This window comes from Lemur catta, chromosome 7 (assembly GCF_020740605.2).
Source record: "Lemur catta isolate mLemCat1 chromosome 7, mLemCat1.pri, whole genome shotgun sequence".
Taxonomy (NCBI): domain Eukaryota; kingdom Metazoa; phylum Chordata; class Mammalia; order Primates; family Lemuridae; genus Lemur; species Lemur catta.
The window spans coordinates 100,680,192-100,700,632 of NC_059134.1; the positions used below are offsets into that span (position 1 = coordinate 100,680,192).

At 54.8% G+C, this 20,441-nt stretch overlaps 2 protein-coding genes and 1 non-coding gene across 11 annotated transcripts; 2 read left to right on the forward strand and 1 right to left on the reverse strand.

Moving 5' to 3' along the window:
- SLC25A45 (solute carrier family 25 member 45) lies at nucleotides 1-15,324 on the forward strand. 9 transcript variants are annotated; one of them, XM_045556038.1, is made up of 7 exons: nucleotides 1-118; nucleotides 674-736; nucleotides 1,721-1,764; nucleotides 1,953-2,024; nucleotides 2,328-2,513; nucleotides 4,625-4,883; nucleotides 5,027-6,137. In XM_045556038.1, the coding sequence occupies exons 2-7, from the start codon at nucleotides 700-702 to the stop codon at nucleotides 5,293-5,295; spliced, it is 867 nt and encodes a 288-aa protein (XP_045411994.1). In that variant the 5' UTR covers nucleotides 1-118; nucleotides 674-699; the 3' UTR covers nucleotides 5,296-6,137. The 9 variants fall into 9 exon arrangements, with proteins under 9 accessions (XP_045411994.1, XP_045411995.1, XP_045412000.1 ...); XM_045556039.1 differs by lacking the exon at nucleotides 1-118 and adding an exon at nucleotides 15,226-15,324 and having other exon boundaries at nucleotides 589-736; nucleotides 5,027-5,166; XM_045556040.1 differs by lacking the exon at nucleotides 1-118 and having other exon boundaries at nucleotides 591-736; nucleotides 5,027-5,166; nucleotides 5,265-6,137.
- A 556-nt stretch (nucleotides 15,325-15,880) lies between these two features.
- Nucleotides 15,881-18,687, reverse strand: TIGD3 (tigger transposable element derived 3). The gene is made up of 2 exons (XM_045556031.1): nucleotides 18,611-18,687; nucleotides 15,881-17,759 (listed from the first exon to the last, which is right to left on the reverse strand). The coding sequence occupies exon 2, from the start codon at nucleotides 17,741-17,743 to the stop codon at nucleotides 16,328-16,330; it is 1,416 nt and encodes a 471-aa protein (XP_045411987.1). The 5' UTR covers nucleotides 17,744-17,759; nucleotides 18,611-18,687; the 3' UTR covers nucleotides 15,881-16,327.
- A 1,266-nt stretch (nucleotides 18,688-19,953) lies between these two features.
- Nucleotides 19,954-20,057, forward strand: LOC123643078. The gene has a single exon (XR_006736650.1). It is a non-coding gene; the product is annotated as a U6 spliceosomal RNA (small nuclear RNA).
- The last annotated feature ends 384 nt before the right edge of the window (nucleotides 20,058-20,441 follow it).

Here is a 20,441-nt window from a genome sequence, read left to right on the forward strand (position 1 = left end):
CTTTATATCGCCAAGCCCCCATTTTCCCCTGGGAAAGAAGGGGCCTAGGCAGGCTGTCTTTGACTCACACACGGGAGTCGGAGTCGTAAACAACTCTGGGAGAACAGCTTCCGGCCTGGTGAGTCACTCCTGGGAGCGGCTCCTCCCCGGCTGTGCCCCCATGCCCTGGCTCGGCAGCTACCCCATGCCACAGGCAACTGTGGGCTGGGCCTGCCCCCTGGTGGCCACGGGCCATCCGCACCGGCCTGCGGGCCTGGGAGGATGGAGGTGGGGTAAGGCTGCCTGGTGGCTACTGTGAACACAGGGGTGGGGGGCTGGGCTAGGATGGGCCGGCAGGGCCTCCCTGTCAGGGACAGCTGAAGGCAGCCCTGGAGGGGCCTGAGCAGGGGGCTGGGACCGGGTTGCCACCCCCAGCATTATCATTGTCTGGGCTGGGGGATGAGGCCTCCGTAGTTCCATCTGTCACCCCTGGCCTGTGAGATTCCACACTCTGCACACCCCCTCCAGTCTCAGGGTCACCAGAGTTGGCTGGCTCCCCTCTCCCAGTCGCCCCAGGTCTGGGCACTAGGCCACTTCTCACCCTCCAGCCAGGGTTAAACATTAGCGGGAGGTTATCAGCGTGTACAGGGGCGGGCGAGGGGGAATTCAACCTCTACTCTCTCCTCCGCTGCAGCTGCCAGTTCCCACGGAGCCCACACGATGCCTGTGGAGGAGTTCGTGGCTGGCTGGATCTCTGGTGAGACATTTTCCTTCCTTCTGTTACTTCCCACCCAGGTAGGTCACTTCCTGGGGAAGGTGGGTGACACGAGGTACTGAGGCCAAAGTGTGAGTTCCCCTGGAGCACCCCAGAGTTGGCTGTCCCCACAGCCCGCTAAGAGTGGCCAGCAGGGAGAGGAGAGGAAGGCGCACGGGCGAGGTGCTGCTTGTGCATCCAAGGCCGTGTTGCCGGACGCCTCCCCAGGGAGCACCCTGTGCCTCAAGCCCCCTCTCCAGGCCCACCCTGTGGGTATCAGAAAGGAAGTTCACCTTTGACCTCATCTGCTATCCTGAGTTCCCTTTGGCCTCTGCCCCACCTGGCAAAGGGTTGCACTCCTGGCCTCTGAGGAGGGCTCCTGTGCTTGTGGACCCAGCCCAGCTTCTGGGTGACATTCCTCTTAGGAGGGAGGGACATTCTGAACCTGCCTGCTTGGGATGAGACCTCCTCCAAGCCTCAGAACCAGCCCCACTGTGGAGGACAAGACTAGGGCCGGGGAGTGGTGGGTGGGGTGGCCCTGTCCAGGGGCCAGCACGACTCCTGAAAGGGCCCTCCAGCTCCACATCAAGGTGACAACCTTATGAGTTGAAGGAAGGAAGGAGTGAAGCTGGCAAGAGGTGGGAGCATTGGAGACTCGTCCAGAGTCCCACCGTTCATAAGCAACAGGACCCTCGGGGGTTCACTCCCAGCCAAGGACACACGTGTCTTTGGTTGCCTCTTCACTTCCAGGTGTGCATTCCCAGGTGGGTCGGGGCCTCACTCCCTGTCCTAATGCCTTCCAGCCCCGTGTGGATGGGGCAGGGGACAGCTGGAGTTTCTCTGGAGTCTGGCAGGAAGATGGCTGCACGTGTCTGAGAAGGTCCTGCCCCCCATCCTCCTGCCTAAATCCCTCTTTCCTCTCAGCACAGACTTGCGCCCTGGGCCTGGCATGAGGCCCACACTCATAGCATCTTCTTGTCACCACAGGAGCTCTGGGCTTGGTCCTGGGACACCCTTTTGATACTGTGAAGGTGAGTTTAGGAGAGGCACCTGAAGTATGAAAGATCTCACCCAAACCAAATGTAAGGGTGCCCTGAGATCAGGTCTGGCTAGCGAAGGCTCTTCCTGCCTCTCTTGCCTCTGGCATGCTGCTCCTGGGCCCGAGGGAACAGTGGGCCCCCTGCCCCCCTACCCCACCTGCTCTGTCCTCCCCATCCAGGTGCGCCTGCAGACCCAGACCACGTACCAGGGCATCGTTGATTGCATGGTGAAGATTTACCGCCATGAGTCGGTGGGTGGCCTGCTTCTTTCGGGTAGGAGGCATCTGGGGTGTTTGGTACCAGCTTCCTTCTCCTCCTCAGCAGGGCTCTGCTTCTGGAGGACAGACGACCCAAGTCCGGTACCCTTGGGGGACTTGGTGGTCACTTAGTACCCCAAGAGTGGAGCCAAGGCCTTCCCCAGCCTCAGCTTGTCCCCACCTCGCTGTGGCCGGGCTCAGGAGTGGTTTCCAGCCAGAGACGGCCTTGCCTGGGCGGGAAAGGACAAAGGGGAGGCCCCACAGCACCTCCTCTAGTGTCGCCGTGTCTCCCTGCAGCTGCTGGGCTTCTTTAAGGGCATGAGCTTTCCCATCGCGAGCATAGCCCTGGTCAACTCCGTGCTGTTCGGGGTCTACAGCAACTCCCTGCTGGCACTCACTGCAACCGCCCACCGGGAGCGGCGGGCCCAGCCGCCCAGCTACACACACATCTTCATAGCAGGCTGCACCGGGGGGTTCCTGCAGGTGAGAGGGCAGCACATGGGCACACATGGGTGGCACAACGACAGTCAGCTCAATCTGTCCCCCCCATTCTCCTCTGGTGACCCGCAGCTGTGGATGGGCAGGCCTTCCCTAGGGGAATGAGGCATGGCTCTGGTGACCTGGCCTGACTGTGCTGTGGCCTTCCGGGCTGCAGGTGCTGGGGCTGGGGAGCAGTGCCGGGAGGATGCCGTGGAGAAGCAGCTGTGCCCCACTCTCAGGCTTACCCACCTCCAGGGGCATCTGCCAGCCTCAGAGCTGTGGGAAGCCCACTCCCCAGCAGGCCTTAGTCCCTGGAGAGCTGCTGGGCCCAGCAGAGCTGTGAGCCCAGCCACTCCGGCCTGGTCCTGATGTGGTCCTGGATGCCCCCTGCCCTACCCAGCACAGCCCTTTGCCTGCAGCGTGGGGGTGGCAGCTACCTGGGAGACAGCTCTTGTGGGGAGGCCCGGGGTATTCATCTTTAAGTCACTCCAGTCGTCTGGTTTTGGTCTTTGTTCTGAGCACTGTAGAGCCGGGGTTGTTGGGGAGGGTGGAGGAAAGAGCGACCTGGGCCTCTGAGCTTAAAGAGGCAGAGGGACAAGCATGCGGCTCCCTCTCACACCCCGGCTGGGCGCCTGGGTCACCCTCTATTGGTCGTCTGCCCTGACACCCCTGACACACTTCATGCAGCAGAGAGCGAGGACAAAGGGCAAAGTCAGGTTGCTCATTCAAATGAATTAATGATTAATGAGAACCCCAAAGGTCCTGGCTTTCCTTCTGCCCATTTTTGTACAAGACGCATGCCTACATTTTTTCTAAGCCCGGAGACCTGCAACCCCCCAAAACAAGGAAGAGAACTGAGACCCTGGGCTATGAGGCTGATCCAGGCCCAGCCAGGCCTGGCTCTAAGCCGCCCTCCCCTGCAGCTCTGTGGGAAACAGAACCTAGACTGTTAGGGCCCCTGCTGGGGCCGGGCTCCAGGAGCCAACTGGAGCCTGGGTTTACTGTTAAACCAGTGCTTTCCATTTAACAGGGTCTTGGCACAAAAATATGTTTTAGTGTGGAGGAGGCAGGAAGAGGCAGGGATTGACATCCTCTGATGGGCACAGACATTGCCTTGGACTTGGCTGAGGCTGACCTGGCCAAACGGTGAAGTAGGGTCTGGTGCTCCACCTCCCTCACATGGGTGCCGTCTGCCACCCTGTCTTTGGCCAGCCCTTCCTCACCCCCAGGAGCCCAAGGCTCAGGAGAACACCCCCCAGGGAAGCCCTCAGCGCAGCCCTGCCACCAGGCTCTAGAGGCAGCACTAAGGTCCCATCTCACATGGGATGGTCCCCAACCCATGGGACAGTCCCCAACCCACTAACCTCCCTGCCCAGGGGGGAAGTAAGCAAAGACTCACCTTGCTACACTCTAAAGACCACCACAGAGGGGACTGCCAGCCCCCTCCGCCATCAGCCGTCTCCTGGACCGAGGAACTGAGCTCATGCACCTTTAACAAAACACACACAAAGCAAAAACCACATCCATGCCCACCCCCAGCGGTGTGCTAACCTCAGCCTGGACCTCAACGGTGACCTTGATCCAGTCACATCCCTGACTCAAACCTTAACCCCTGCATGGTCTCCCTCCACATCCCCCCAGTGCCAACCCTCACCCAGGGCCCAGTCCCAATACTGTCCCAGATCTGTGTCCCATCTGCTGCAAGGCACCTCGCATCCACCTAGGCGGGGCTGGGGAGACACCAGTGGGGCGCAGGAAGCCAGTGGTGCTGGGCTTTAGGGAGGCCAGAAATTGACCCCCGCTCCTGGAGAGAGTCCAGGCATGGTCCCGTGTGCTGGGTGCCTGCCAGGTAAGTTTGGCACTGTTGCATGAGGAGGGAGGGGGCAGTGCTGCTTGCTGACAGGCGCCTAATGCTAAGGGAGGTGGCCTGTCCCCACAGCATGCAGACGTCCTGGCCCATCCCCCAGCCGTGCATGCGAGAGGCTGCGTGCTGGCAGCAGGGGCCAAGTGGCTCCTCTGGGGAGGCGCTGCCCCCTGCCCTCCCCCTGCCTCTGCTTAATATAAGCAGATGGTTCCCAGCCCAAAGCCCCACCCAGGGCATTCCTTCCCAACAGGCCTACTTCCTGGCCCCTTTTGACCTCATCAAAGTCCGGCTACAAAACCAGACAGAGCCGAGGGCCCAGCTGGGGGGCTCCTCACCCCGGTATCGGGGACCCATGCACTGTGCAGCCTCCATCTTCCAGAAGGAGGGGCCCCAGGGGCTGTTCCGAGGAGCCTGGGCCCTGACGCTGAGAGACACCCCTACAGTGGGAATCTACTTTGTCACCTATGAAGTGCTCTGTCGCCAGTGTACACCAGAGCGCCAGAATCCTAGTAAGTAGAGCAGCATGAGAACGTGGGGGATGGAGAGGTGCAGGTTGCAGGTGGGCTGGACTGTGAAGGTTGGGGAGGAGGACTGGGGACTGGGGAGATGCTCTGTTCCAGGTCTGACCCTACCTGGGCTCCCTCTGCCCCAGGCTCAGCCACAGTGCTGGTGGCAGGGGGCTTTGCCGGCATCACATCCTGGGTCGCAGCCACGCCCTTAGACGTGATCAAGTCCCGGATGCAGATGGACGGGCTGAAGCGGAGAGCGTACCAGGGCATGCTGGACTGCATGGTGAGAAGCGTCCGGCAGGAAGGCCTGGGGGTCTTCTTCCGGGGGGTCACCATCAACAGTGCCCGTGCCTTTCCCGTCAACGCTGTCACCTTCCTCAGCTATGAATATCTCCTACGCTGGTGGGGATGAGCCTGGCTGGGCGATGCCAGTAGCTCCCCAGCAGGCCCAGCGCCCGCCTGCCAGTTTGAGATGGAGCTGGGATCGAAGGCCAATTTGAAAGCACAGTTTGTAATTCAAACGCACGAGGCTCAGCTCCTTTGAATCAAGGCACCTCCCAGCCGCCCAGACTGGGCTGTGGAGACGCCAGCGCCAGTGGGGCGCAGGAAGCCAGCGGTGCCAGACTCAGCCTCCGTGAAGTCGTGGAGCAGAGAGCGGGCACACGCGGCCTGGCCAGCCCCCGCGCCTCCTGCAGAGCTCTGGAGGCTCTGCCGCTGGCACCATCCCAGCCCTGCTGCCTCCCACCTCCCCTTTCAAACCGTGCCCTTCCACGACTCAGAATCATTTGGTGGCTCCCCCCACCCTCAGGAAAAAGCCCAAACCCTTCCAGCACCTGGGCCCTCCTGCCCATGAGGCTTTGCTCTCCCTTGGTGGCTTCCCGGACCCTGAACAGGCTGTGTTCTGTCATCACCCTGGCCTGGAAGGCTTATTCCTTCCTGACCGGCAGTGCGCAGTGCCCGGCAGGGTGACGCCGTCATCCCCTGGCTGACCCCCTTCTCCTCCAAGACCCAGGCTGAGTGCTGTCCCCTGGAGTCCTTCCTTGGCTCCTCCCCCAAGCCCAAGCTGGCTTTGGGGTTCAGACACCTCGCTCACGTTCCTGCTCATGGCACTGCCTGTGCTGCTTCAGAGTTGTTGGTTTGCTTCTCGACTCCCCCCACCCCCCCCTCCCCCCGGACCGCGGTGAGCTCCTTGAGGTGGGGGTTGTACTTCTGAGTGTTTCCCAGCACGTGTCCAATAAATGCTCGTTAAGTGAAGTGCCCATTGCACTCCGGGCCCTTCTGGCCCCACTCCAGTTGCAAGCACCTGCTTCCTTGGGCCCGCCACACACACCTGTCTACTGAACCGCCCAGGCCTGCCCTGACCCGTCTTGAGGTCATTTGCCACGGAGTGGTGCCAGAAGTTGGGGGGGGTCTGCCTTGCCCACTCCTAGGCCATGGCATTTGTGTACCCATCTCAATTGCTAAGTGGGAACAAAAAGCCGTCTGAGAGGGTTATTTTAATGACAGTAAAGCTGAGTTTAGCTTGTACCCACTAATGTCCCGATCTGGTTTGAGATCAACCTGAGTCCACCTCATGGTGACCTGGATTCCTGAAGTTACTGCCATTTACCAGGCTCCCTATAGAAACTATGGCAGTATTATCATCATAGTTTACAGAGTAGGCAGCCTGGGCTCAGAGACATTATGTAGCTTGTCCCAGGTCACAGAGCTGGTAAGCACGTGACTTGCCTAGATGCCTCCAAGCCCCCAACTCCAGCGCCCTGCTGCTATGCTACCCTGCTCTACCTGGGCACTGTGGCTGTCTCCCATGAGACACCTAAGTTCAAATTCCCTTGGGCTGGAACCGCCAGGACCAGCTCCCTTCCCATGCTCATCAGAGCTCTCCTTCCCAGGATGGTGTGCCGCAGACTGCTGGAGGCCACCCCAAATCAGAGCGTGGTTGCTGGGCATGTGGCCACTGGGCGAGGCTGTGTTTCCCAGCCTCCCTTGCAGCTAGGTGGGGCCTAACCTGGGCTTAGGTTCTTGCTAGAGAAACGTGAGCAAACGGGATATGTGTAAATTGCCCATCACTGGGCTGGAAGTGGTGACAATAGGAGTGACCCTCGAAGGCACTGCTGGGATGCAGTAGGCACCCTGCTGACCGGCACTAGGGTGACTTTGGGAGAACACCTCTCCACCCTGGGCTGTGGCATTCTGAGGTCTCTTTGTTACAACAGTTTAGCAAACTTCACCCAAACTAATCCAATGGGCAAGGGTCTGCAAGTTTGTAGGTCAGTGGTGATCCAGTGTGGTCCGTGGGGCAGCAGGGCTTGTTAGAAGTGCAGGCTCTCAGGCCCCCCAGGCCCTGCGACTCAGAGTCTCTGAGGATGAGGCCCAGGAATCTGTGTTGTGAAAAGCTCTCCTGGTGATTTTTGCACACAGTAACGCTTAAGAGTCAGTGTCTGGTGCTCCTGATAGCGGAAATGTGCTACCCTTTTAAGCCAATGAAGTTTTATGATGGACATGGCTTGGACTAGTTTCTAGCATTCTCCGCACCTCATATGGAAAACACAGGGTCACTGCCCTTTCTGTGCCTCAGTTTCCTCTGTGGTCCCTTCCAATTGGATAGTCTGTGAGCCAGTGCAGCACCATCACGGTGCCAGGGATTCCAGGCTGGACACGGCAGCGACGGTACTGGAACACCACTGGGGCAGTGGGCAGCTCGAAGCACACAAAGGGCATGTATGTGGAAGAGGAGGTGGCTCTTACAAATAGGGCAAGAAGGGGCAGGAGGTCAGAGTGGTCCTCTGTAGTTTGCCATTTCTTATCACATGACCAGTTAGCATAAGAATAAAGTAAAAAAAAATCTTTTTTTTGGTTTTGTTTTAATGAAATCCTCTTTGGGGTGACAATTATGCCTGTAAGCCTGTCTCTGCACTGTCTCTCCCTGGTTCTATCCAGAGGCATCTCCTGCAGCAGTGGTCCCCAACCCTTTTGGCACCAGGGACCAGTTTCATGGTTTCATGGAAGACAATTTTTCCGCAGATGGGAGTGTGGGGGCAGAGCACAGGCAGCATGCACACAACCACAATGAAGATGCAGATGAAGCTTTGCTTTGCCCGCTGCTCACCTCCTGCCGTGCTCCTGGTTCCTAAGTTTCCAGGAAGACAACTTTTCCACAGGATGGCAGTGGGGGCAGAGAAACTCAGGCGGTGACGCATGGCCCAGTTCCCAATAGGCCACAGACTGGTACCAGGCCACAGCCCAGGGTTTGGGGACCACAGTCCTATAGGGCCTGGAGCCCCCTTCCTCTAAGCTCCACTTTAGAAACAGAGAGAGCGGAGCCCTGGAGTCCAGGCCCAAGTTCTTTCCACTACCCATGGCAAAGGCTTCCCGCAGCCAGGAGCAGTCCTGGAGTGAGTTCAGGGTGAAGCTTGGAGTGATTAGTAAGAAAAGAACTCACTCCTCTTGCATAGGGGCCAGGGAAGGAGACACAACACCAGTAGAGAGGAGGGCAGAAAGACAAAGATGGACAGGAAGGGGCTGAAGATATTTTTATTTTATTTTTTACTTTTTTAGAGAGAGGGTCTCGCTCTGTCGCCCACGCTGAAGTACAGTGGCACAATTGTAGCTCACTGCAGCTTCAAACTCCTGGGCTCAAGTGCTCCTCCCGTCTCAGCCTCCTGAGTAGCTGGGACAACAGACATGCACCACTACACCCAGCTAATTTTATTTTTTGTAGAGACGGGATCTTGCTATGTTTCGCAGGCTGGTCTTGAACTCCTGGCCTCATGTGATCCTCCCGCCTTGGCCTTCCAATGAAGATATTTTTAAAATCTAGATGTTTTCCCCCATAATACTCTGAAATTAAATTTAAAAAAAAGAAAGTGGATCCTTTCCCAGTCAAGCCTTCAGATGACAGTGTCTCAGGTCAACATCATGACTGTAACCTCATGGGAGACCCTGAGCTGTAACCACCCAGCTTAGCCATTCCAGACTTCTGGATCTTAAAAACTATGTAAGACAATTGCAAAGATGTGGAAACAACCCAAGTGCTCATCAATACATGAATGGATTAATAAAATGTGGTATATGTATACCATGGAGTACTATGGTATAAGAAACAATGGTGATACAGCACCTCTTGTATTTTCCTGGATAGAGCTGGAACCCATTCTACTAAGTGAAGTATCCCAAGAATGGAAAAATAAGCACCACATGTACTCACCATCAAATTGATTTCACTGATCATCACCTAAGAGCACATTTAGGAATAACATTAATCGAGTGTCGGGCAGATGTGGGGGGGGAGGGGATGGGTATATACATACATAATAAGTGAGATGCGCACCGTCTAGGGGATGGACACGCTTGAAGCTCTGATTCGGGGTGGGAGGGGGCGGCAAGGGCAATATACGTAACCTAAACTTTTGTACCCCCATAATATGCTGAAATAAAAAAAAAACTATGTAAGACAATAAATGTTTATTGTTCAAAAAAAAAAAAAAGGAAATTATTCACATGATGGGTAAAGCAGCCCAGTAGATTAAATTCTCCCATTTCCCCTCTCATTGTCCTCTGCTACTGAATTATGGGCTTCAGAAAGAAAAAAGTGCACTTCAATGTGTAAAATCTGAAATAGAAGCTTTAAGCTTCCAGGGGACAAAAAGATACAATAAAAGCTGAAGAATAACTAGTTATTCACTCAGATAATATTCCCAGCATTCTCTTAAACACTGTGTCTCCTTCTTTTCACTTTTCCCAGTCAAAAAGAAAAAAGAAAAAGAAAAAAACACGTATCACCATTAGGGGTGTCAGATATGTATAGTTGTTACCTTAAACCCCAGCTTGCTTGCTTTTCTTCCTTTATCCAGTTTAACTAAGGTGGCTTTACTTGACTAAACTCTTAGGAGGGGCCATGAGGTGCCTCTAGGCTCTAAAGAGAAGCACCAAAGGGACCAGCTTTGGGAGAGAGAGCTCCTGGGGAAGCCAAAACAGCAGTCAGAGTAATGGAATTTTCTGGATTTAAGTATATAGAGCTACATTTCATAGCATTTTGCTAGCACCTAATCCTGAGTGATGATGCTCCCAAATAATTTGCTCAACTGTTTATTCATCTCGTTTTAATCCTGGTTCCTGATCATTTAAAGATGTCCTTAAACAGGATGTATGAGAGGCCGTTGTTTAGACCGAGCTCCTACACTGGGTCCAGCAGACAATGGCGTCACTCGTGCTAGGTGTCACGCATAATCAAATTGAATTTTGAAACAGGCCAATTTCTAAAAAATAGGAGATTCAGAGCAAACAGTCAGAAGTGGCCCGTGTACCTAAGCCAGCATAGTAAGGAAGCCCTGTCTGTGTTAACCCTGTACATGAAATGTTAGTAACTCTGAAGTGACCAATCTGCTTTTGTTCCCTGTTTCTGCTTTCTTCACCTCTTTTCTGCCTATAAAGCCAAGCCTCTCTGCTCAGCTTATTGGAACACCTAATCTTTTTTAAACAATGAAATGGTGCCTGATTCTACAATCATTAATAAAAGCCAATTAAATCTTTAAACCAAAAAATAAATCTAGATGTTTTTAAATCAGCAGGGTGTCATAAGATGCATGTGATATTGCTTAAAAATTTAACAGATGTTATTCAAGGTCGCCCTTACTTTTGAGAGCTAAGAAGAAATAGAAGAAATCCCTAAGAAGCAGGAAACAAACAGTGAACTTGCTTTGAGGTTACAGGGGGTGATGTCTGAGGGTCACCCGCAAAGAACTTACAACTTGGGCAAACTATTATACGGTGTCTCATTGGATTCGTGTTGACAAATGTCATACTTACAGAAGTGACCACAGTTGGAGAAATTCCAGGAGACCGACATGTGTGTAGTGACAGAACAGCTACATGTGCGGGGAAAGGGGAAATGACACAGGCTGGGGATGATTCTGGCTTAAATAACTTTCACCAGACTCACCAACAACTGAGCTAAGAGGATTCACTCTGTAAATGGGACTTAGGTGGCGTCTCCAGCCTGCCCAGGCCCCTGAGCTCCTGGTCGTGGATCCCTGGGCATCCGCAAGGCACCTGAGTGTCCCCAGTTCACCCCTGCTGCAGTGCTCGGGGCACGCCCTCTGCTTCCTCTGCTTCCAGGGCCAGGTGCCTCAGAGTAGCACTCCCTCTCCCACTTCCATGTCAAAGGAGCCCCTAACTCCCGTTAACCTGCTTTTAAAGGTTCTCTGGGGCCCACTAGCACAGCCCTGGTCCTCTCCTGAATCTGGACAAGTAATTTAACTTTTTGAAATGCAGTTCTGATCAAGTCACCCTGCTCCCCAGTGGCTTCTTGTCACTGCGGAATCAGGGCCTGCAGGGCTCCTTCCCACCGCAGGACGTTTGCACATGGTCTCCTCACTGCTTTCAGCTGTCGGTTCAGTATGGCATCCTTTGGGAGACCTTCCTCAGCACCTCTGCCTAGGAAAGGTTCCTTTGGTTTATGCCAGTTGTTCAGAATCTCCCGGAGGGTTTGTTAAAATGCAGTTGCTGGGTCCACCCTGGAGTTTCTGATTCAGTAGGTTTGGGGAGGGCCTGGGAATTTGCATTTCACTAAATTCCCAGATGCTGGCGACTCTGCGAGTGCGAGTGCAGGCCACACCTTGAGAACCACCGGCTTGTGCTTTCACGTCATCCTCCTTCCTCGGTCAGCAATGACACACTGTCGTTTGCGTGACTCTTTGGTTACATCTATCTGTCCTCTAAACTATGAGCTCCATGAAGCAGAGACCCTGCCTGGATTGCTCATCATCAAAACCGGAGCTGGTATACAGAGGTGCTCACTAAATAGTTGAACAAATTAGTGAATGAATAAATGAAAGAAAGAAGGCTGGTCTTCCTGACTTCTTCTCTGGCAGCCTGATGCTCTAGATTTTATGTAGAGCCCTCCTACTATAAAGCAACCAGATTTAAGACCAATTATAATAAATGTAATTTTAAAACCATTGCTAACTTTGCAAGAAGTAAGAGATGGCTGCCCCTGGGGCAAACGCTGACCCCACAACCTTGGTAATTAAAAAACTACAGGGAACAGATTAGAATCTGAGTCCACATACAGTGGGGGAGTTGAGTCCAAGACTCATAAATTAAGTAGATTTATATAGATCCAGGAAGGGGCTACCGCTTCACTGAAAGGTTAGACTACCACCACCCACCAGTGCAGGGGATCTCCAAGAAACCCTGCCTCTCTCCTTTGTGGTGGAAAACATTTGAGAATAAGATCTGGCTCCCCAGTGTGTGAACCAGGAACCATGTGCCTGCTCCCTAATCCACCCCTCAGGTCTGGGACACCTGCCTCTAAAAAATCAATTTCTCATGCTAGTGGCCCCCCCTTGTGTCCTGTGGGAGTAAATACACATTTTTCTAAGTTGAGAGCACCCTACAGTAGGATCTTCAAGTTTTCCAGAGATTAAATCCAACTTAAAAAAAAAATTCCCTCACACAATTCAGTAACAAAAACCAAATAACTCAATTAAAAAATAGACAAAGGGCCAAGCATGGTGGCTCAAGCCTGTAATCCTAGCACTCTGGGAGGCAGAGGCAGGAGGATAGCTTGAGGGCAGGAGTTCAAGACCAGCCTGAGCAAGAGCAAGAGCAAGACCCCGTCTCTATTAAAAATAGAAAAATTAACCAGCTGTAATGGCACATGCCTGTAGTCCCAGCTACTCGGGGGGCTGAGGCGGGAGGATCGCTTGAGCCCAGGAGTTTGGGGTTACACTGCATTCTACCCTGAGCAACAGAGTGAGACCCTGTATCAAAAAAAAAAAATCTAACATATACCACTCATATCTAAGATAGGTAGGTAGATAGGTAGAGTTTGAAGTAATGCCTGGCAAGTAGTAAGCACTTTATAAATATTAATTCATTCAGAAGGCCTTGAGAGGAGGAATCCTGAGGTCTTACTCACTGACCCGAGTTGTAGGTAATTTCCGATTTCCCCCTCTGGTTTGTGAGCACCTTAGGAACAGGGACTGTGTCTTCTTCATTTTTGCTGCCTGGAGCCTGGTGTGCCGTCTGAACGTGGTGTTCGTCATAGACTTGGAAATAAACGGAAATAACACGCTTTGTCCTCCCGGCCCCGTCCGTGCTCGGCAAGTGGCAGCACCTGCAGAATCGGGCGGGCCCACCTGACCTGGATTAGAAAATGAGCTCTGTTGGGAAGAGTCGACGCCATCTTTGCTGCCTCTTTCCTTGGTTCCTATGCCCTGTCTGTTGGGAAGTCCTGTCAACTCAGGAGCTTCCTAGAATTTACTCGGTCTTTCTGCTGCCACTTTTGCTCCCCACCTCCCGCTCTGTTCTTCACGTGGGAACTACAATTCTGATTTTTAAAACATGAAACATACCGTGTTCCTCTTTTGTCTAAACCACCCACCCCAAAAAGCTCAGCCAATTTCCTCTCTCACTTACAATGGCATCTAAGTGCTGCCTGGCTTAAAGGCCCTGACCACACCCTTGACCTCCTCCCCTTGTTGGTCCCTGTCACTTCCCTCACAGGGACTGCTTTCTATTTCTCAATCCCATCTGTTTCTAACCCAGATCTGTACCTACAGTTCCCTTGCAGAGGAGTCATTCGAGACGTGGCTCAAACGCCATTTCCTTGACTACCCTTCCTCACTCTCTCTGACATCATTGTTTTATTCTCATCTTGACACTTTTCCATATCAAAAATTTCTGTGTTCGGCCGGGCGTGGTGGCTCATGCCTGTAATCCTAGCCCTCTGGGAGGCTGAGGCCGGTGGATCGCTCGAGGTCAGGAGTTCCAGACCAGCCTGAGCGAGACTCCGTCTCTACTAAAAATAGAAATAAAAATTATCTGGACAACTAAAAATATATATAGAAAAAATTAGCCGGGCATGGTGGCGCATGCCTGTAGTCCCAGCTACTCGGGAGGCTGAGGCAGGAGGATCGCTTGAGCCCAGGAGTTTGAGGTTGCTGTGAGCTAGGCTGACGCCACAGCACTCACTCTAGCCGGGGCAACAAAGCGAGACTCTGTCTCAAAAAAAAAAAAAAAAAAATCCTGTGTTCATTTGTTCACTGGTTTACTCTTTATGTCCCCCTTCCAGAGAGGAGGGAGCCTCTCTGTCTCGTTCCGCGCTGGCTCTGGGTCCTAGAACAAGGCCTGACGCACGAGCTGAGTGTGCAGTAAATCCCACTCACAGGAGCAAACAAAATCACCACAACCAGGAAATGTATGAAATATGATGTTGCAAGGAAGGGAGAAGGGAGAAATTCACTGTGGCTTGAACGAAAAAGCTCTGGGAAGAAGTCAGCAGTGAAACATTGTGTTATATCCTGCGGCTGAGATGGGACTAGGACACCTGAGGACAGAGAGACAATCTGCCTGCCGTTTGTTGCTTTGGTCAGACCAGCAGAGATTGTGTAATTTTGGCTTCCGTGTTTTAAAAGAGATATTTCATAACTGGAATGATTTCAGCAAAGAACAATTTACTTGAATACAGGGTAGGGAGAGCAGCATGTGTGAGGAAAGGCTGGTTTGGGACCTGTGGGCAGCTTCCTAACTGTGTAAAAGTGAGTCACTGAGCTGCCAGGTGCTGAGTGGTCAATTAGGACAACAAGCCAAGCTGGAAGTGACAGAAAAGTTTTTATTCATTCACTGCAGCCTGAAGAGGCAAGACCAGGCGCAGAGGCTCCCCCGTGCCCCATTTTATGGAACAGCACCAGATGAGGGGTAGATGTCGCTGACGGGAACAGTCTCCCTGTCAAGGGGCCCCAGATAAAAGGCTCCTGCCTCTTCATGGACTCTGGCTGGGGGAGGACGAGGGAGAGGGGCTGGAGTGACAAGGGGCTGAGTCAGAGTGGAGAAAGGTCTCAGATGATGCCTCCAAGAAGGACGTCTCTGTACAAGCACCTGGAAAATGCCTCAGCCCAGGTCCCTGATGAGGTGGCCTCTGAGGGAGGCACTGGGCTGGGATGCAGGTGTGTGGTGAGCTGGGCTGGCTGCGGGGCCTGTGGCCTTGACTGTAGCTCCCTCCAGAAAACTGCCACATGCTGTGCCCTGGTTGTGCCCCGGGCTGCTGTGGGGAGGGCAGCTGCCCGGCATGCGGCTCACCAGGCAAAGCCTTGCGATTGCCGGTGGCCGAGCCTGAATGAATGGTCAGGGAGATTTTGGCGTGGAGCTGGAATTCTCGCCAGCCGGGGTCTGTCTGCCTCCAAAGCCCACGGCCTTTCAGGTAAAACCGTTTTCTTCCCGTTTTGCTCCCACGATCTGGCTCAGGCTTCACCTACTCTCACCTGGACCAGTCAGAGTCTTTCTGCCTCTCGGTCTCACATCGTTGATCCACCTTATACTGACTCTGTTATCATTCTAGAACGCCAAGAACGCCCTGTGCCTGCCTGACGGAAACCCTTCAGTGCTACGCCACCACTAAGCCTGGGGGCTAACGGCCCTTCCTACTCCCGGCCTCGCCTGGCACCACTGTGCTTGTGTGATCCAGTCGCCTCTGCGCCTCTGTCCCTTGGCCTGGAGTATCCTTCCCACTCCTCTGTCTACCCAACTGCAGCTCAAAGCTCCCTTCCACCTGCCGTCTCCCCAGCTCAATGGGGCCACGGTACTTTGTGCAAGCCTTTGTCATGACCCTTAATCGCACTCCACCGTCATTGTCTGCGAGGTTGTGCCTAGCAGAGACACCATCTTTGCAACCTTGTCACATAGAAGGCCTTGCTGAAGAGATGTGAAATGAACAGATGAAAAAATGAACGACTATTTCAAGTTCTGGCTCCTTTCTGCTTCCCTGACATGTTCCTGGCCCGCCCCATCCCCACACCAAACACTCACAATCTGAGCGGGAAATGACTGGAGCTGCAGCATGTCTGGGGCAACACGCTGGATCTGTCTGTCCTCCAGCCTCCTCCTCATGAGGGCAGCCCGAGAGCAGTGCCATGTCCTGAGGTCCCCTACTGCTGGGGCTCTGGAAGAGGACCCCTTCTCGCCATAGACAGCTGCATTGTAGCAACCATCGGCAATCAATGTTTCAAACCTGCATTGAAAGTTCTCAACTTTCTCCTGTGAAAATAACACCCTGGGCTCTTTTCTGATTAAAAACTTTATTTCCAGAAGCAGAACTGTTTTTAACTGTTCAAGGGGTCAGCCCATCTGTAAAGCCCAAATCCACCTTTCCAAGTCCCAGTCTCTCTAGACTAACGCCCTAAGGTTCCTGAACGTTTGAGCAGGGTTTAGAAACTACACAGCCTAGATCCCTACCCCTAAAGCCGCATCTTTAGAGCCCTCTTCTCAGGGCTTAGACGACTTCCACTCCGAGCCCAGACTTGGTGTCCCAACTTCTCTCCCTTCTCCGCTTTCCAGGAGAGCTGTGTTTCCACGGGAAAAAGACAGCCGGGTCTGCCTTCTGGAGAGGGCGTTTCCATGGGAAACAGGAGAGGAGGGGGCTCTGGCAAGCGGCGAAGGCATCTTCACAAGCAACAGAGCCGCTCCACTTCTTCCTCACAGTCGTAGAATTTTTCAAAGAACTCAGGGGAGGTGCCATTGCACTCAAACCACCTCCTCAACGTGCCCAGGGCCCGGAGGGCATCAGCTTTGGTGGGCAGGGGCTCAAAGCCTTCCTTTCCGCCACCCTCCTCGTCTTCAGTGCCCGTCTCCTCTTTGCACATGCCAGGCCCTGGCTCCTCGCCCTCCAGGTCCACAAAGCGGGAAAACTCCTCTCGGCTCAGCCCACTGGGAACTGGTGACATCTCAGAGGCTCTGTCGAGGGACAAGGGTGTTTTACCAGGAGCCAGCCCTTCCTGAATGAAGCTGCTCAAAATGAGCTGAGGAGGCACCTTGGCCCAGGCCGCAGCCACCATGTGCAGAGCGTCCAGCACTGTGATGCCCACCCTGGCCTCGGTCAGCGAGGTGCCATCCCTCTTGCTCTGGATGGCAGCCAGCTTGCCCAGCAGACGTCGCCGGTAATGGGCCTTAAAGGCCCAGACCACTGAGCTGGGCAGGGGAGGCGTGGTGCTAGAGGCAGACAGGGGCAAGAGCCTCACGTGGTAGAGCCCAGGCAGGCCTGCCAACTCCTCCACCACTCGGGCAGCCAACAGCAAGGCTACCTGTCGGCCCTGCTGCCCCATGTCCTTGTCAAACTGTGCCAACCACTCTGACCAGGGGATGCCCAGGTCAAGGTGGTAGGAGGCAGGCAGAGCCTCACTGCTGACCCCAAAGAAGCATCTTGGGGCAACTTGTAGCCCACCCACCAATACCTGCCGCTTCTCTGTGCCCCTGCTGTTGGCACACAGCAGCACCTGTACTTGATCACATGCACCCATGCTGCCGGGCACTGCCCGATATAGCAAGGGGACTTCGGCACAGCCAAAAACGTCCTCTGGGGAGAAATCTTTAAGGGAAAGAGGCAGCTGGGCCTGGGCCATGAGCCCTGGGGGCGGTGGCTCAGGGGGCAATGGAGGCACAAGAACATGGCGGGCCCCAAAGCCTACATTGTTCCGGCGTTTCCAGCGGACCAGCCAGCCAATGCTGGGCACAAAGTCCTGGCCCATGATGTCAGCCAGCTCCTTGGCTTTGTGGAGCAACATGGGCCCCGTCACATCCCAGGCCTTGGCCCGGGCGATGTGGTACCAGCAGAGCAGAGCCTCATCGATACCACTGTACTTGGACTCCCGCTTGCGCTTGCGCTCCCGGTTGGCTGTGCCGCTGCACCAGTCCGCCAGGAGCTTCTCCTTATTCTTGCAGATGCGGGAGATCTGGGGCTGGGAGACCTGGAAGCGCCGGGCCACCTCTGACTGGGACATCTTGGACTCATCCAGGAGTTCCAGCACCTGGATCTTCTCTGCCAGGGACAGGGCGTGCAGCTTCTTCTTGCTGCTCAGCTCCATGACTTCTGCACAGCCCCTGCTGGGGGGAGGAAAGCATGAGGGGAGCAGAGGAGGCTGAGGCCAGGAGAGACGGGAGAGGAGCACAGGAAGGAAAGAGAATAGATGAGGACAGAGAACTGGCTGGAGTACAGCCGGGTCAGGGGGTACCAGACAGGCTAAACGTGGAAGGGCAATGGCCAGGCTGAGTGAGGGGCGGGCCCGCCCCTACCCCCAGGAATGCCAGCATAGAGCTGGGGCAGAGGCGTCTCTCTGGTCAGGAGGAGAGGGAGTCTGGGCTGGGGCTTGGCATCACTGGGGGAGAAGGATGAATAGAGCGAGGGGACAGCTGCAGAGACAACAAAGGAGCATGAATGGGGAAGGCCTGGGGCTGGGGCTGAGGGGGCAGGTGTAGGGACAGTCAGGGCTGTTGGGAGGGACCCTGGGAGGAGATGGAGAGAATGGCCTGGGCTGGACTCAGATGAAGATGTTGGGGGGGGTGGTGTGGAGTGAATGCTCAGAGTTCAGGTGACAGGTGTACAAACGACAAAGGGCAACGGAGGGGTCTGAAGGAGAGAGTCTAATTTGGCGCTGGGTCCTGGGTGACGGTCCGGCCTGCAGGGGGAGTGGCAGGGCAGGGCCGAAAGGGCAGTTGCACAGGCGACAAAGGGTGAGAGGGGTGAGGAGGCTGCGGACAGCGGGAGGCGGGTTGTCCCCGCAGGGAGAGTGGTGGCTTGGGAGAGATACCAGGGCGCGGGCACGAGCGCCCAGGACCCAGGCAGGCTGTGAGCCGGACTCCGCGCCCTGGCTGGCCTCTCCCCTCTCGACCCGGAGCCCATCGGCGGGGCGGACCCTGGCGCCCGCCCGCCCGGCCTCCCGCTCCGCACCCACCTCAAGCGCTCCTCCCGCGGCTCCCGCCCCTGCCCTAGCCTGGCTCCCGAGCCCCTGTCCAGGCGGTGACGGCAGAGCAGAGGAGGGACAGGCGCCACGACCCGGAGGGCAGACTGGGCCGAGGGGCTGCGCGGGCGGGGGGCGGCAGGCGGGCTCGCGCACAGCCGGGCCCCGTGCGCGCCGCCCGCGCCGGGCTCTCTCCCTGCTGGGAAGTCGGTGGTGCTGCTTCTCGGCGCCCACCCGCCGCAGCCCCGCCCCGGCCCAATCAGATTGGTCTTCAGTGGTGCCCCGTCCCGCCCCCGGCTAAGTCTCATTGGAGGCTGCGGAAGTGACGGTTCTACTGGCACTCTGGGGGCGGGGCTTCCAGCGCGAGGGGCGGGAGGACTCAGGACCTGGCCGGAGTTCCCGCGGCGCCGCCGGCCTCCTGAGACCGGCCCTCTGGGCCTGCCCAAGCCTCTGGGCTGACTTGGCGTCCCAAGGCCTTCTTGGCTGTGACCCTAGGCAGCCCCAGCTTCTTCGTCTACCAAGCAGGGCTAATGGCCCTCACGGAGTTGTTTTGGGAGAATGATGAAAGGAGAAAATGGATGCAAGCTTCAAGCTACAAAAGCTAATTACCATGGACAGCGCTGGCCCCGTCAGCCCGCTGCGGAAACACTGCTTGCGTGGGGTCAGTTCTGAGAGAGAGTGGGGACTAATATTTATTTGTTTTGGTACTTGAGAGATTCAAGTTCCTAAACTCAAGATCAAATACCTCCTCGTGTTAGCCTTTGTATTAATAATAATAAAAAGATCTAGTATCATTCCTTTCCTTGCTAACCTTCAGTCCTGAATTAAATGTAGACATCTTAACCTGCAGTCCTGAGCTTCCTACCCCCAGCTTCAGCATGGCTTGCCCCTCCGCTGTCCCCTCCCACAGCTCTGTGTCCCCATCTCTGCCTTCCTCAGCAGCTTCCACCTCCACTCTCATTCCACTGGGTGACACTGTTTATCCCTCCAAGTCCCATTCTAAATCCCACTTCCTGCAAATCCTCTCCAAATTTGCTCTCGTATGACTGCTACAGTGTTCTTATCTTGTACCTTTCCTGGCCCTTAAACAAACTCAGCCACCAAAGATCATCACTTTGCTACTCCCTCTACTTCCAGCCTATTTCAGTGTCAAAGGATGAGGACTGGCTGTGCCCTGCTGCTCACACAGCCCCCAGCTTGGGGCACCCTGCTTGCTTACTGAACATAGCAGCCCAGGCCCTGGCCCTCAAATAGGCAATGATGGCTTTCAGAATGTTCCCAAAGAAACAGGATACTTCAGGGGGCCCACAACTGATTCAAATCTTTCTTTTAAGTTTGTGCCTGCTTTGGCAGCACATACACTAAAATTGGAATGATACAGAGATTAGCATGGCACCTGTGAGAGGATGACAAGCAGATTCATAAAGCAATCCTTATTTTTAAAAAAAACAAGCACTTCAAAACACACACTCAAGTGAGATGTTGTAACAAGATCCACCACATAAGCTGGCATAATGGTCACTCTGGCTTCAGGAAAACTTGCTTTGTGCATGTAAATGTGCTCTGGGAGGGGCTGCAGGGCTGCACTCTGGGCAGCTCAGGCCCCAAGAGCAGCTGGCCTGGCCTGAGAGCACTGCAGGAAACTAAAGGTAGCCAGACAAGCCAGGCTGAGGCCCCTCCGTTCCTCAGGCTGCCCTCATCACTCCTGCAAAAGCTGTCATGTGTCCCATGGGGATGTCACTAGTTGCTTATGTTATTAACGCTATTTTTTTTTTTTTTTTGAGACAGAGTCTCATTCTGTTGCCCAGGCTAGAGTGCCATGGCG

Excerpts from the sequence above, each read along its gene's own strand:
- TIGD3 (XM_045556031.1), bottom strand. The coding sequence starts at position 17,743 with ATGGAGCTGAGCAGCAAGAAGAAGCTGCACGCCCTGTCCCTGGCAGAG.
- SLC25A45 (XM_045556038.1), top strand. The coding sequence starts at position 700 with ATGCCTGTGGAGGAGTTCGTGGCTGGCTGGATCTCTG. Across the intron at positions 2,514-4,624 it reads GCACCGGGGGGTTCCTGCAG|GCCTACTTCCTGGCCCCTTT; the intron begins GTGAGAGGGCAG and ends CCTTCCCAACAG. Across the intron at positions 4,884-5,026 it reads ACCAGAGCGCCAGAATCCTA|GCTCAGCCACAGTGCTGGTG; the intron begins GTAAGTAGAGCA and ends CCTCTGCCCCAG.